We start from the raw sequence: 16656 nt of genomic DNA, 5'->3' as shown, positions 1-16656 counted from the left end.
ACCAAGGAACACTCTACAGAGGAAGGCAATGGCAAACCACTTCTGCTTCTCACTTGCCTTGAATGTCCCTTGTTGGGTTCGCCATAAGTTGGTTGTGCCTTGATGGTACATACATATGTAAGAAAGTGAGGGCTTGACAAAAGGGCTTCTATCAAAACAGCATGTAGGTAGAATGTAGAATATGGGTTATTTGGCTCAGAATTCAACTTCTCAGTGCTCATCTCAGTGTTAATTTTTTTTTAAAGTGCTGTGATGATTTTCTTGAAAAGTTTATGGGCAATAAGATTTCCAGTGCTGAAAGGAGTTGGGGCATCTGTACAGCTGTTGACAGCAGCAGAATAAATTATGCATAGAGAAGTTTATTCATTTATTATATCAATCTTATAACCTGCTCTACCCCGGCAAGCCAGGCTCAGAGCGGCTCACACAAACTTTAAAACATACAGTGAACACCATAAAATCATTTCCAACAGTGAGTTAAAACCGCCCTAATCAATTAAAATCATAATTTCTGATGACGTGTAACATTGCAATATAAGGCCACGGCATGGCCTGCAGGCAGTTTTTCGGAAGCGGTGGGTAAGGTAGGGAGGCCAGCATTTATGGTAGGAACCCTAGCTGGCCTATGCCTGGTGGAATAGTTCTGTTTTACAGGCCCCGCAGGGCCCTGGTCTCATTAGAAAGACTGTTCCACCAGGCTGGGGGTAGGGCAGAAAACGCCTTGGCCCTAGTCGAGGCCAGCCGGACACTCCTCGGGCTGGGGACCGCCAGTACATTGGTATTAGATGATCTTACCCTTCTCTGGCGAACATAACCAGGAGAGGCGGTCTCGCAGATACGAGGGTCTCAGACCGTGTAAGTTGTGCTCCTTTGTTCAGTTTTCATAAGATATGAAGCTGCATAAATGTTGCAGTTTTACTTTTTAGTGTTCTGGGCACATAGATCCATAATGCTCCTCCAAGAGAGTGCCGAGGCCTCTTCCTGGGCTCTTTGGAGTTCCCTAAGAGTCTGTGTCTGCTCCTTAGTGCATCCACCGAGATCTGGCCGCCAGGAATGTGCTGGTGACCGAGGACAGTGTGATGAAGATCGCTGATTTCGGCCTGGCTCGAGACATTCACCACATAGATTACTACAAGAAGACAACAAATGTGAGTGGCGCATGCTGGAGGGGAGGGTGATTACCCAGAGCCACAGACATCGTGGTACAAGGCTGTATATATATCCTGCTGCACCATGCAAGGACAGAAAAGGTGCACCATTTGGTATGATGCTTGGAGCCCTGTATACATCACAGGGATACAAGTATAATTAACTCATTAATCAATCCGCTGCTAAGAAAAGCTGAATTCTTTGAACTGTGCAAGGTAATTCTGAGCTTCTGCTAATTGGGAAGCTAAGTGGTTGGGTGGCAAGCTCAGCACGTCATGGCCCAACTAGACATGATGTCTGTGAATGAATGGATCTCCCGTGGGGTTTTTAAGAATACGTAGCAGCCACCACCACCCCCTGTACCATTTTCCAGATCACTGCCAGGACCCCCTGCTGTTCACTGATCTCCTGAATAGCATTCACTTTGACCCTCAGCTTCCAAGGGGAAGAAGATTCCTCTTGGTCCGGAGATAAGGGTTCAGCACGCTGTAGCTCCTTCCACTACCCCCTGATTAAAGTGGAGGAGGAGAGAATGACGGACACCATCCTGAGCTCTTTGGAGGGATAACGGGATACAGTTGTGCTAAATCAGTGGTTCCCAACCTGTGGATCCCGACCCCCAAGGGGGTCGCGAAGTGTTTTCTGGGGGGTTGCGGCAGCCCCTTCGTGCTTTTACCTCAGCGGCAGTGGGGAGGAGAGGTGCCGGGTGGGCAGAAGCAGCGCCGGGAGTCGGAGGGGCGCGCGGGAGGCGCCGCTGCTTCCCTGGCCGGCGGGGACTTTGCCCCCTCGCCTGCCTCTTCTCCCTGCCAGTGAGTCAGCCCCCCTCGGAAGGGTGAAACAGAGCCAGTCGTGGTGGGCGGTTCTAGTGCCGCTTCGGTCCTCCCTCCTTCTCCTCCTCTTCCTTCGGGGGCGGTAAGAGGAGGAGGTTGCAGAGACCGGAGGGCCGGCCGAGCTCGCCCACTTTGCGCGGGAAAAGAGAAGCACCAAAATGGATGGGGCGCGCGCGCCTGAGGGAAAATCAGGGAGACGCACTTGTTGCTTCTCTTCGGGGGCCCCCACACAAAATAGAGGGGCGAGCCTGAGGGGGAAAGGAAAGGGGGGCGCTTGTTGCTTCTATTAGCAACAAAATACACACACAAAATGGAGGGGTGCGCCTCAGGTGGAAAGGATAAAGGGGGCACTTGTTGTGTCTCTTTTCGCCCCCCCCCCAAAATGGGGGAGGCGAGCCTGAGGTAAAAAAGAAAGGGGGCACTTGTTGCTCCTCTTCGGGGTCCCCAGCGGAGGGACACAACTGAGGTGGAAAGGAGAAGGGGGGGCACTTGTTGCTTTCCCCCCTCAAATGGGGGAGGCGAGCCTGAGGTAAAAAGGAACGGGGGGCTTTATGCAAATGTGGCGGGGGTCGCAGGTTACTTGGCAATTGTAAAAGGGGGTCGCGACTCAAAAAAGGTGGGAACCACTATGCTAAATGAATGACTAGGAGAAGTAAATTTGGACGTTAAGCTCACATCCATTGTTAATATACACAGGGGACAGAATTAATGATCCTTTTCTCCAGAAAGCCCAACATATTGCATGTCAGATTCCCAATCTGTCTCACTCCCAGGCAGTGACCACACCCAGAAGTGCTTGGCTTTAGCAAGGTTGTTGCATCATGTGTGTGTCTTAGAGCAGCCTTAGAGCAGACGCACTGTAGAAAGATGTTACAGTAAACGGCCGAACAAGACGTGACAAAAGAGAGCCATGATCAGGATCTCCTATGGGTGGGTTGGTTGGATTTAACTAATTAGCTACCCTGTAATTCTCAGAAAGGGGAGGGGTCAACACTATTTTCCTGACGTAAGTCTCTCTCCCTCCAGCTTTAATTAGAGCAAGTACATACAGATGATTCAAGCAATAAAACCAAGCCTTCTGGAAAAAACTAAAGTTCCTGGGGTCTGTAGTCATTCTGTCCTTGGGGGGATGTCTTACCTTAACAGAGGGGATTGGCAGGCTTTGTTTAGACATCATACAAAAACATGGTTTGTTTAAACTAACAATTGTTACCGTTACTGTGGTCATCCAAATACAGGCCACTAATTGTGGTTGGTCGGACAAGTTTGCAAGACAGAATAGCTCTAAAACACTCCTAAATCCAGAGCATGTAAAAGAAGCCTGCTGGTGCAGCATTTCTGCCTTGCATGGCCCTCCCCTGTTAGTCTTTGCATTAGTCACATCTCACTTGCGCCACCCCTCCCCCTCATGGCCTTGGATTGATGCAGTGCCCTTTCTTGCTCTCTAGGGTCGCTTGCCGGTCAAGTGGATGGCCCCCGAGGCTTTGTTTGACAGGATATACACCCATCAAAGTGATGTGTGAGTACCTCTCTGGTTTGACTGAATATAAGAATGTGCCTTCTCCTGAGTCAGGCTGTGGTCTATCTAGCTCTTGCTGTGAAAACTGAGTGGCAATGGTTTATCCAAAGGTCTTTCCTAGCACTTTTTAAACCTGAAAATGCCATGGACTGAACCTGAGACCTTCTGCATGCAAAGCATGTGCCCTGCCACTGGGCTGTGGGCTTCCGCTAGCCATCTGCTCAGTCCTTGGAGGGTCTGTTTCTTGGCGGTGAGTTGTGGGAGGTATAGGGAGGAGGGGACTGGAGGGAAAATACTGCCCCATGTTTTCCCCCCCCCAACATCCCAGTCTTATCAGATGTAATCTGTTGAGTTTTTGCTGCCACTGTATTTACAGCTGAACTCTCAGATACCGTTCCAGCAACCCCACTATTTACATCTCATGAAACGTACGATTCCCCCTTGGTGTATATTTTTTGCTTATGGTCCTCGTCTCGTTTCAACGGCATCCTTCCCTCCTTCCCGTGCCTCATTTGTGTGCAGCGAGCAGCCCCTTTTAAGCCTCTCGGCATCCCCGGTTAAGTCTGGCATGTTTGGTATTATCCCCAAAGGTGAAATAAACAAGATGTGATTCATCCTCACTTAATAAAATGCTAATTACAATAAGCAGGCGCAGAATTTTCAATCTATATTATCTGGCAACAAGGTTTATTTGTCTGGAGCGTGTGGCTGGCTGCTGCCTGGCTGTTGGTCTGAGTGCTTGTTCTTTTTGTTCTTTTTTTGGAAAGATTGTTAAGTATTTTGGTAAAAAAAGAACCTTCCCTTCCCCTCCTCTGGCAAATTTTTTTTAAGAAGGATTAAGCAAATGCATGGAGGATTTTGTCTTATCGATGGCTGTTGATCGCGCTAACTGGATGGAACCGACCTGTAGCGAGGCCGGTATACTTCTGAAAAGAAGAGGCTGAGAAGGCAAACAGAGAAAGCCATATTCTTCTTGCTCTGCTTGCGTCTGATTGGCTACTGTTTGACACAGAGCGCTGAGCTAGATGGACTGTTGAGGCTCCTCTTAGTTTAAGGGGGAGGGTTGCACAGGACAAATGCTGGTGGGATGGGTGTGCCACACACCTGTAGGTGCCTCTGTGGAAGGGCCATATCTGGAATCAGTACTAGGCCTACCTGCCAGATGGAATCTGTGAAGGTTTGATGGGGGAGGTCTCCATGGATTTTTTATTGGATTGGGGGAGTAGGGGGAGAGAACTGCTGCTTTAAATCACAGTGTGTTTGCTCCTGGGACAGATGGTCCTTTGGCGTTCTGCTGTGGGAGATCTTCACACTGGGTGGATCACCATACCCTGGTGTGCCGGTGGAAGAGCTGTTCAAGCTGCTGAAAGAGGGGCATCGGATGGACAAGCCCAGCAATTGCACCAATGAACTGTGAGTGTAGGGTCTTGTAGCTTTGTGGGGGGTGGGGGTCACATACTTGGCTTTTGTATCAGTGTCTAGGCCAGCGGTATCAAACTCGTTTGTTACGAGGGGCGGATATAACATAAATGTCACTTGGTGGGGGGCGAGCCGTGCCTTGCCAGCCCAGATTGGAACTGGGGTGTGTGTGGCTGCCTCGGCTGGCTTGCAAGCCAGATAAGAGCTCTCAAGGGGCAGGATCTGGCCCCCGGGCTGTATGTTTGACACCCCTGGTCTATGCATTGTTACTGGGGGGCTGGACAAAGCACTTGCAGCCCCCATTTTTAGCTGCTGAAAGCCCAACCTGCTGCCAGCCATCTGCATATTTCAAAAGCAAAATGGCCGTTCCTGCAGCTCTCAGCCCTTGACTGGCTCTAAAGCGATTGGCACTTTGACTTGGGCAGGGGACTGTTGTAAATGCAGCACCCCTAGTTCCTCCTAAAAGGTGTCTGGAAACCAGAATTGCGCTCTGCTAAGACTCAACCTTATTTTCGCTCTGCGGGAGGCAGTTGCATCTCATCTTCAGTGGTAATGCTGGAGAGGGTTACTTTTCTGCATCTGTTTCAACCGTTTGCCATTTTGTACCCATTTTCTAATGGGAATGTCCATGCTGGGTCTGGCCTTCCCTTCCTCCCTTGTAGATAGTGGTAACAAAACATAGCACATGCTGTGTGGGACTGATGGAATGGTTATTTATCTGTAAGAACTGTATCCTGCTGAGGCCATTCCTGCATATTAAAATTAGAGAGTGAACAATAAGTTCAATAAAGCAAATTAAAAATGCAGCAGCAAAACAACCCCTCACAAAAAAAAAATCAAGTTAAAACAACTTCCATCCAGCTTTGAAAATTACAAATCTCTAGCTCCTAGATACTCCTGCCAAGCAAAGGTGTATTATTGCTTTTTTTCATGACAGCCTGAGAGAGGGACCAACCTTCCTCTTTGGAGACCATTCCGCAGCCTGGGAGCTACAGCTGTGAAGGCCCAGTGAAGGCTTATCTAGGGGCACTTTCACACAGCCCAGATAATGCACTTTGAAGGTGGATTTTACTGAGTGAACTGGCAAAATCCACTTGCAAATGATCATTAAGGTGCACTGAAAGTGGATTGAAAGTGCATTATTTGGGCTGTGTGAAAGTGCCCCTAGATGCTCTCACTTCTTTAGGGCATGGGACACAGGAACCAGATAGCCTTTATAACTGAGACAGGTTGTTGGTCTGTCCTGTTGTTCAGTATTGCCTGTTTTGCAACATCTCCGGCAGATCTTTCCCATTATCTGAGACCTTTCCAATAAGAGGCCAAGGACTGAATTTGGGAAGCTAGTAGGTGGGATGCGGGAAACATAACAATACTCTTGACTAATTATTTTGGTCCGGGAGCTACTCTGACACAGCCCGTTTGTTACAGTCGGTCCACACACTTGCACATGAGATGTCTTTTGCTGCCAAGCTCAAGAGAGCACATGTCGAAAAGCCCCGGGAGCTCAGCAGCCCAGCGTGGCATAACAGGACCCCCTGCTGACTGGCAGATGCGTGCTGTGGTGACTGGCAGGCGTTCAGCTTTATTTTCCCAGCCCCTGCTGAAAGCTGTGCGTGATAATAAACCAAGACTTCTTGTCCTTCTTATTTTTGTTTTTCTCAGCAGGAGTGTATCCCAAATTGACCCCCAATAGGCTGGTTCGTTGGGGGGGGGGGGCTAACTCAGCCTTTTGTCTTGGCCGAGCCTTGGTCCCTTCCCACGTTATCCTAGCCAGCCCAGCTAATGGCTGTTATCCAGAGATTCTCTCTCTGCCACCCTCCTCCACCCCGAACTGCTAATGAGAAGGACTGATGCTCAGTCCTAAGTAATGGCCCAACGTTGTTCTCTAAGGCTGCGAGCGCACTGGATGTTGTAAAGCGTTATGCAAACGAAGAAAATGCATTTATTTTAGAGTGTTCCTCCCTTAGTAACAATGCAAAGTTTTTCAAGGCAGCACGCAAGAGCAACTCAATATAAAAAGCCCGTGTGCCACTTGCTTGTCCAGGTTGTGTCGAGAGTCCCAGAGAACTCTATTCTAAAACAAAAGAACAACAAAACCGTGCTTTTCTGTTGACATAAATTATTCAATCCTGCATACGTATTAGAATATTTGCAAAATATAGTATATTGCAAAATTTTTGCAGGATTTTTGAATGAGGAGGCTGGGAATAGCTGGCAGGGAGCCCGCTTTCCCCCCCCCCCCCAGTTATTTAGAGGAACCTAAGAGCTGTTCCTGTTGGCAGCCAAGGATAGGACTCACAATAATGGGTTTAAATTGCAGGCGGAAAGGTATCGGCTGGATATTAGGGGGAAAATGGTTTACAGTAAGAGTTGTTTGACAGTGGAATCAACTACCTAGGGAAGTGGTGAGCTCCCCCTCACTGGCTGTCTTTAAGCAGAAGCTGGACAAGCCCTTGTCAGGGATGCCCTAGGCTGATCCTGCATTGAGCAGGGGGTTGGACTAGATGGCCTGTATGGCCCCTTCCAACTTCATGATTCTATAAATGAAGATGTGCTCTATAATCCCCTGCACTCCAGAGCACAGTTTTTGTGGGGCCAGATCAGAAGTAAAGGGTCTGCTGTGATAATGATCTGCTCATAAGCCCTCAAAATCTGGAGTTATCCCACTGGTATGGAGATGGAAAGGGATGGAGAGATTTATGGAACAATGAGGATAGTAAGCCCATGGGGCAAATATGGGGTCAGTGCATTTAAAAAGTCCACCCCATGAATAGCAACCTGTCTGGACTTCCTCTGGTTTCTGAGCATTTAGCAGAAATCTGTCCACACTCTTGTCCCCCCCCCTTTCTAACAGTCAAGAGTGGAAACTTGTTGCTTTAATTTTTGTCTGGAATTGAAAAATTCAGTGACTTGCCCCTGGTTTCATTTTTGAGGCTGTAAAATTGATCAGTAATAGAATGCTTCGAAGTGCTGTGCTGTGCTTGGAAGTTACACAGTCCTTCACCTAAGAGTCTGCAACCCACACCATACTGAACGGTACAGAACAGTCTAACACTGAGGATTCTGGGCTGTGTCGAGCGTGGGTTTTGGTCTCTCTCTTCTTGTCCTGGGCTCTTACTGCTTTTTGTTTGTCTCCTGGGCCTTGCACTGATTCTTCGTCTCTTTCCTCCAGGTACATGATGATGCGAGATTGCTGGCATGCTGTTCCTTCCCAGAGACCCACCTTTAAGCAGCTGGTAGAAGATTTAGATAGGATCGTGGCCATGACCTCTAACCAGGTAACTGGTTTCTTTTTCCAGTGACCAACAACCTCCCCTACATTTAAGCATGGGATTTGTGTGTCATTCTATCTTGGTGTAGGCTGTTGTTTTGTTTCTTGAAGCTACTGATTAGATCATTGTGTCTGTGGAGAACTTCTGCTAACATGTCTCTTAGGGGACTTTGCTTCACTTCCTTGGTGGCTCCCATATCTGGGATAGAACGCCCTTCAAACTAGCCTCGCTTCCAGAGATCTTAGATATTTCATCGTACTTTTCTTCCCTCTAGGAATACCTGGACCTTTCCATGCCGCTGGACCAGTATTCGCCCAGTTTTCCCGACACCCGCAGCTCAACCTGCTCTTCAGGAGAGGACTCTGTGTTTTCCCACGATCCCCTCCCAGATGAACCATGTCTCCCCAAACACCCACCTCAGCTTGCCAATGGCGGACTCAAAAGGCGCTGATAGCCATAGCTTCCATGTGACACTTGCAAGCCCTCTGTGCATACGAGTGCAATGTGCGTGTGTTAATGAGTGAATGCACATGCGTGTATATGTACGCATGCACTTCCCTTCCAGCAGGGCTGGTGGTGGAGGGCTACTCGGGCAGCCGTCGGTCAATTTTGGCTATTGTATTAATGAATTGTGGAGACTTCATTCACCAACCCCCCCCCCCCACTCGCCATCCATCACCATTTTCAAGCCGCCATCATTGCGATCCCTTGACATCTGGGAGAGGCATTTGCTGGAAATGTGTGCTTGAGTATTTCCCCATGGATTAAAGCTGAGCTACCTTTTTTTTTTTACTTTTGGCCAGTGCCTAAACAAAACAAAGTGACCCAGAGACTGATGTGTGGTTGGCCCCATGCCTGTCACATCTCTGAAAAGGACTCTGGGAAGAATTACATTCCCTGGAGAAGAGGAGCTGTTCTTTCTTTTCTCTTTCTAACTTGCAAACTCAAGAACCAACGTCGGACGACTCAATAAGCTAACGGCAGAGGAGGGATCCAGAGCCCTTTTGCACCACGACCCTCTGGATCCGGCTGGAAACGGGCAAGTTTTAATGCAGTCAAGTGCCATCAGCAACAAACGGAGTGCCTGTTGGAAGGGGACGTTGTTTTCAAACCAGTTATCACCACCGACAGTTTCTTAATTCCACTACTTTGAATTTGTACTGTGCTGATCAAACTAGTCAGGTACAAAATCTGCACAGCTCTGACATAAAGTGGCAGCCACACAAAACCAATGTTATGATGACAAAAACAACAACACAGATCTTATGTACATAGCTGCAAAATGTATAAATATGAATATATATTTACATGTCTTTAAAAAAAAAAAAGGTTGTTACCAGAGATAATAATATCACTTTGGTAGTAAGTTACTAGTGGCTGGTAGGTATCAGTTGCTATATAAAAAAAATCATATATTTTGCTACTCTTGCTGGGTTTTTGTTTTTGTTTTTAAATTATGTTCTAAAACTTATTTCAATTTAGGTACTTCAATAAAAAATTGCTGCTGCTTCAGTTTTATATGAGGTTATATTAAACAGTGATTTGATGCCTTTTGGAAGTACATTGTGAAATAAACATTATCTTCCTTCCTTGTCTCCCTCCTTAGTCTCCGCTATTGTCCCTCCCTTGTGGAAACTTTGGACTTGGGGCCCAAATTGAAGGCATTCAGTTCACCGAATTGGTGCCCATCAGATGTTAGGTTCCCTCATTCAGTTGGCCAGTAGTGGCACTGGCAAACTAAACCAGCCTGCCTGGGGAGGTGACCACTGTTTCCTAGCCTTTTCCCAGATAAGGCCATCCTTCTGCCTGCCTTGTATCTGTGGGTGAAGGCGCTAGGAGTAGTGCTTTTGAGAGGACATTAACTGGCACGCTGGACAGTATGGGAAGAGGCAGTCCTTCAGCTGCCTTGGTCCTAAACCATTTAGGGTCCTAAAGTCAAGAACCAGCACTTTGTCGTGCCCATTAATGCACAATTAAAGCAGCCAGTGCAGATTTTTCGCTGCAAGGGAGATTGGTTCCCTTGTGTTGCACCCCTGACAGCAGTCTGGGCATCTCATATTGAACCTGCAACCAACCACAAAACAAGAAGGTATCCCAAAATATTCCTAGTGCATAAAGCTTTCTTCTTTGGTCTCCTGTTCTGTGACTGATAATGAATGTGTTTTGTAGGCTATCATTATCTGGGAACATTGCATATCTGTTAAATTGTATTTTCTTGTTTAGATTTTACTGGTTTCTATTTAGCAGTTTTGCTTTTCTCTCCCCCCCCCCCAACCCTTTTTTACTTTGTTGGTTTTTAGTTTTCAAAGGCAGCCCATGTAAAGTGCATTGCAGTAGTCTAGTCTAGATGTGCTCACCAGAGCCAGATCAAGCCTTTGGAGGAATGACAATAGCTGGTTTATCAGCTGAAGCTGACAAAAGATGCTAAATACTAGAGAAGATCTAAGCCTTCACCCACGTGCTGTGATCCAGCGGTTCCAAACCTGCTCTTTCAGGGAGCGTTCCCTCCAGGATGACTCCTCATTCCCTGAGTAGTTTTGCTATTACCATCAGCACACCAGCCTTGTCTTGACTGAACTTCCACTTATTGACTCTTCTTCATCCTATTACCTTCTCAAAGCATTTGTTCAGGAACTCCACACATCCGCCTGACTTGACTTTTAGGAAGAAATCATGTAAACAGCCTGGGGGACCAGACCAACCCTTCACAGCTCCAGTGACATAAATGCCACAGGACTGAGCAGAAGTCCTCCAGCAACACTTTCTGAAAGCAGGTAGCCAAGAAGGAGCAGAACCAGCAAAGTATGGGCTGACCAATTTCTCCAGCTCATCCAGCCACTCCAGAAGAAAACCGTGGCTGATGATACCAAAAGCCACTAGGAGCTCCCAAACAATAAGGAAGAATGCATTGTCCCATTTCTCTCCCAACAAAGAACATTGGAGTGACCAAGGTAGTTTCTATCCCAAAACCAAACCAAAATCAAGATTGACATAAATCTAGAGGATCTTCCAAGTCCACATGAAGTTGTGTGTCTGTCACATGCTCAAGCACCTTGCTTAGGAATGGAGTATTGGCCACTGGGTGATAGCTTTTAAGGTCATCTGGATCCAGGGACAACTTCAAGAGGGGCATCATGACTACCTCCTTCAAGGTAGCTAGCACCACCCTCTCGCTCCCTCAAGGAATTTTAACCTCTTGGACCAACTGGAGTAGCCCACCCAGCTTACAACTATTAGCAAAAAAGAGCAAGTCTAGATGTGGTCAGCTGCACACTTTGGATCAGTTTATACACAAACACGTAACACTCATGACCCCTGCAAATCACACATATGTGATCCACGCACTTTCTTTTAGTACTTTACCCATAAAGACACACTTGTTTAGGACAAGACCTAAAGAGCACAGGCAATAGTCACCCACTGAAAAGAAATCCAGGGCCTGTTCATGCTGCAGGAAGTTGCTCAGCTGCTGCCAATTTCTGTCTACCGGTCCCATATCCAGTAACCTTAGCAACAGACAGAAGCAGACACCCTGAAGCAGACAGGCTGTACTCAAACATGAGTTAAAAATGCTGCTGCTGCTATACTGGGAACAACTGGTGGCAGCAGCAAGAACTGGCCAATCTCTAGCCCCAGATCTCCCCCCGCGGCCCCCGTTTATTTTATTTATGCCCACAACATTCAGATGTTGCTTTTGAGGCAGCTTCCCTTAAAGCAGCATAAAAAAATCAAAATTGTAAAGATCTTAAAACCCAATCAGCCAGTGTTTATTTTAAAAGCCATCTGAAATCTCCCAGGAAACTAAATCAACAACTAGATCAAAAAGAACAAACAATAGAACAGCAACGAAAGGAACAATATTAAAAAGGAATGGAGGATCCAAGCCAGGCGCAGGAAAAAGCATCCGATACAGAACAAACAAACTGAGCCGGGGGCCGATGAAACCGAGATTTACTTCAAGTTGCATGAGAAAAGGATGGGAGGGAGGGCGCAACAGCAAACTACAGACTCCGCCATTCATCAAAAGAGCAGCATAGGAGAATTTCTGCACACATGGACTGTGGGCTTTGATAATGTCATTGTATAACTTCAGGCCCAATACTTTCCCCCCAGTGAAATCAGTCCAAACATACATGTGAAAACCAATCCTGAGCAAACTTATTTTTGTAGAAAAAGCTGGGTATTCCCATCTGTTACTCTCAGGTGAAAATCACGTGATTGTATTTAATGTCGCATGACTATACTGTTTTGGAAGATGCAGCATCTCAGTGGTTTCCAAACGCTAAACATAGTGTCAAAATGTGTATTTAATATGTGTATGTGTGTATGCTATTGTTTTTAGTAGAAGTTATCTCTAGGGAACAATTGTCATGTGTGAATTAGCTCTAGCTTTGACAGAGTTGGAGCAAACTGGAAGTTTCACTTCTGAATGCCAGCTTGAGAAGTCCTAATTATACCTCCAGAATTGGAAATGTTGAAATGAAATTCAAAATGTTTTACTGCCAAAAGACGTCAGCTTTTGAATAGATACAGGTTTCTGAGTTTTGTACTAATGGCTTGTCGGTCATGAAGGTGAAGGTTTTAGCACTAAAAATGTGGTACTGTTTTATCACGGAATCCTCAAAATCTCCCATTTGAAAGAAGAAGAAGAGTTAAGGAATCCCTTCCTCTCCCCGCAACAGGCACCTTGTGAGGTAGGTGGGACTGAGAGGGTTTCGAGAGAACTGTGACTAGCTCAAGGTCACCCAGCAGGCTTCATGTAGAGGAATGGGGAAACACCTGGTTCACAAAATTAAAGTCCCACAGCTCATGTGGAGGAGTGGGGAATCAAACCTGTTTCTCCAGATTAGAGTCTGCCGCTCTTAACCACTACACCAGAAAACTCCAGGCACATGAGAAAGGAAATGTACAGCTGAGTATTCTTAGCACTCTTAAACTCTGAACAAATGCCTTTGCAAATCAAACTCCCACAAATTTGTTGGAAGTTTTTTTGGGGGGTGGGTGGGGGAGTGTTAAAGCACTTTACTTGACACCACATAGGTTGAGAAAGAACATTTAATTCCTCAACATTCCTGTGGTGACAAACAGTGCAATCCTAAACAGAGTTACATCCTCCTAAATCTGTTGGAATCAATGGGCTTAAAAAGATAACTCTGTTTAGGAGTGTACTGAGAGATAGCCCAAGACACAGAAGCAGAATATCCCAATGGTGTCTCCAATGGTGGCAAAAGTAGAACCACCACCTTAATAATTAATCTGCTGTCCCCAAAGCATATCCTGAAATCTGCCAAATGAAGTAGTTTGCCTTACCTGGCCTAGGGGAAGTGCTGGCTTCCTTGGTAACACAGCAGATGTTCATGCTTACATTTTTTCCCAGCGTAATCTGGAAATTCTTGGCAGAATTCATTTCCATGTTACAGCTGTTCTCTTACTGGGGTTCTGCTGTTACACCAGAGCGGGGCTCAACCCCTTAACAACTGTGGTAGCTTTGCAATGTGTTCTCACAAATGCTTCCTGTTCGTTCTCTTCCCGTCTTACTCCCCCAAGGCCTCCCTCCCATGAGAAATGGGAAGAGTTCTGGGTCTCTTCCGGCTCTGTAACTCGCTGGTAGGAGTGTCTCTGTTCCTTGCCTTGGCGTAAATTATCTGTCAGGGCCAACACCATCTGTATTGTCCTTCTGGGATGCAGCAAATTAAAAAATATGTGTGCACACACACCCCCCCCATTACAGCTCTGTAGAGAGAACAGAGTCCTGTTTTGCTTCCTTCAGCCGGAGCCCCTGACCCTGCTGTTGTTTCAGAAAATGCAGAAATTAGCCATGGGCTATGATGGCCAGATGTTTTGGCAATGCCTTGTGTGTTGCTTTTCTCTCATGAAATAGCTTCATCCTGAGGACAGCTGGGCTCTAGTTACATCCTGAAATGTGACCAATTGAGCGTGGAACTTTAACTGCATCCCTGCTGGACCAGAAGGCAAATACCTCCCAGGGAAGTGGGCCGTGCGTTCACATCCCTCAGGCATGGGACTGGCTCAGCTCATTGAGGCCTCAGCTGGCTGCTCCAGTCAAACTTCATTCTTCTTGTGATTTTTGTCGTATGGGTTGTTTTGTATCTTTCACTGTTACGCAAACAGATGGCCTTCTCCTTCAGCCTGGCCAGAATAGGCTGTCGCTTCTGCTGCCACCCCCAAACCTGGACGCTGAGTCTATCACTCCATTCCCAGCTCCAAAAAAAGTTTTGGTTCTTTCATAATCAATCTTCAGTGATTCCCCCTCCCAAAAAATGTTCTCCGGCCTGCAGATGAGCTGGGACAAAGAAGCAGACATCTGTACGCAGGTGAGTGGGTCTAAAGCAAAAAGATTTACACCAATAAACTCTGAGAGACGGGGCTGCGGCTCAGTTGTAGAGTGTCTGTTTTGCAAAAGGTCCCAAGTTCAATACCAGGCTTCTCCAGTTTTAAAAGGATCAGGTGATATGAAACTTGAGAGCTGTTGCCAGAACAGACGATTCTGATCTCGATAGACTAATGGTGTGGTTCAGGATAAGGCAGCTTCAGGCGTACAATTCTGTGACTTGCATAAACTGAGCAGATTTAATGTTCATACATTTCCCTGGTTTGCATAATTTGCCCTGCTAGTAATAAGGAGGAGCAATGAACTACGGGGCTTTGAAACCCCAACCCCTGACCCGACTGCAAATCTGACGTTGATCTTCACTATGCCTATGTGTTCACATGCTTTCAATTCTACCTTATTAGTCATAAGGGCTGGGAACTTGCTTTTATTTGAAGTGAAAAGTTAGATCTTCGGGATGCTGAAAGCAGACCTACATCACATTCTCTACTCTTCTGTGTTTCCACAGAATACACTTGCCCGGAGTCAGGTGGTTAACGATCTTTCTACACAAAGTGAAGTTTCTAAATGTGTAAACTTCAAAAGAAAATAGCAGAGACACACTGAGTCAGGGCCCCATAGAGCCACGGTGGAACATATTTTTGGCAGGACGCTGTTGACAAATGAAGGCTGGCCTTAGGCCCTGCAAGGTTTAATACAAAAGGGCAATTCATGTAGTCTTTGTAAGGAAATTCCTAATAAAATAAGGTTTTCCACTAACTTTTCCCCAGACTTTAAAAACTATTACTACATGTGTTATTTGACTTCCCAGCATCCCTCTCAATCTTCAGCTCTATATTGGCTGACAGTAGGGCTGTTGAAGAAAAAATCGTTAAAGTTCGGCTGGCAAAATTCGGCCCTTTTAAATTCGGGACGTGCCGAAGTCCGAACTCCCCCGCTTCGGATCCGCAAAATTCGGCCGAGCCCCCTCCCCCCGCACGCGCCTTCACAGGGCTTCCATGAAGCCGCGGGGGGGGGGGCTCTTTAAACAGATCTGCGCCTTCCAGCTGGGAGGCGCAGATCTGTTTAAAGAGCCCCCGCCATGCCTTCAGGGAAGCCCCGTGAAGGCGCACGGGGGGGGGGGGGGAACTGAAAAAAGGTGGGAACGCTGAACCTGCCGAATTTATTCGGCGATCGCCCCAAATTTGCTAGATTCGGGGCGTCGTTTTCCTGCCTTTTTTCAGTTCGGTTCCATCCAAACTGAAAACAGCTGAATTGTGGGAAATTCAGCTGTTTTTTCAGTTCAGACGAACCGAATCGACAGCCCTAGCTGACAGGCAGCCTTTAATCAAGGGTTTTCCACTCCTAAATTCTGTCTAAACGCTGTTTCGAGAAAGGTGGGGGAGCGGAAAATCTATGCAAACCTTTATCCTCTCTGGGGGATGGATGCCTGTCAGCGGTAGAGACCGTTCACATGAACACACCCCTGCTGCTCTGTGCTCTTTCCTCTTACCACCATTTATCAAGAGAGTTGTTAAATATTATCATTTTGGATTCCCATCACACAATTGCCATTCTCTGATATAAAATGTATGCCAGCTTACTAAGAGAGGGCTTTCATCTTTCAGGTAAAAGTGCCAGATTCCTTTCTTATCAGTTTTCCTCATAATTTTGGGGCTGAAAAACAGCCCTGTCCCAGATATCAACAGTAAAATGCTGGCATGGGGGTAAACCCTGACACAGAATGACGTGAAATATGGCGCATTTGATATGACGCAAAGGAAGAAGATGGGACAATTCTGAAATGTAGGGTGTGTTTTGTTGTTAAGAATTGCAATCATTTCCATAGCACTTTCATGATTCAGAGAGCTTTGTATTAGGGATCCTGCAAATTTTGCAGCAAACATGTTTGACTATCTAACCATACCACTTTCAGCTGTGAGGATCTGACATTAATCTTTTACCAGGTCTGTTCAGTTTTTCACCAAACGACTTTAACAGCAATCAACCTGATTTGTATTGGGTTGCTGCAAATCTATGCAAGCATGAAAATGTCAGTCATCCAAACAAATAGAGAGCCATTAACATTTCTAAGGATCACTTAGATGAATGGTAGAATTTTTTTAAAACACAGCA

At 46.5% G+C, this 16656-nt stretch overlaps 1 protein-coding gene across 4 annotated transcripts in view; it reads left to right on the top strand.

The window, feature by feature from the left end:
- The window catches only part of FGFR1 (fibroblast growth factor receptor 1), a 70954-nt gene extending 62115 nt beyond the window's left edge, over positions 1–8839 (top strand). For all 4 annotated transcript variants that reach the window (XM_056861022.1, XM_056861021.1, XM_056861020.1 and 1 more), the window contains exons 13-17: positions 1026–1148; positions 3428–3498; positions 4774–4911; positions 8090–8195; positions 8464–8839. In XM_056861022.1, the coding sequence (XP_056717000.1) occupies positions 1026–1148; positions 3428–3498; positions 4774–4911; positions 8090–8195; positions 8464–8640 (615 nt within the window). In that variant the 3' untranslated portion in view covers positions 8641–8839. The remainder of the gene's footprint in view (positions 1–1025; positions 1149–3427; positions 3499–4773; positions 4912–8089; positions 8196–8463) is intronic.
- Positions 8840–16656: the final 7817 nt, after the last annotated feature.

This window comes from Euleptes europaea, chromosome 14 (assembly GCF_029931775.1).
Source record: "Euleptes europaea isolate rEulEur1 chromosome 14, rEulEur1.hap1, whole genome shotgun sequence".
In the NCBI taxonomy this organism is placed as follows: Eukaryota; Metazoa; Chordata; class Lepidosauria; order Squamata; family Sphaerodactylidae; genus Euleptes; species Euleptes europaea.
The sequence above is the reverse complement of the archived record's forward strand: the minus strand, read 5'-3'. Positions and strand labels throughout refer to the sequence as shown.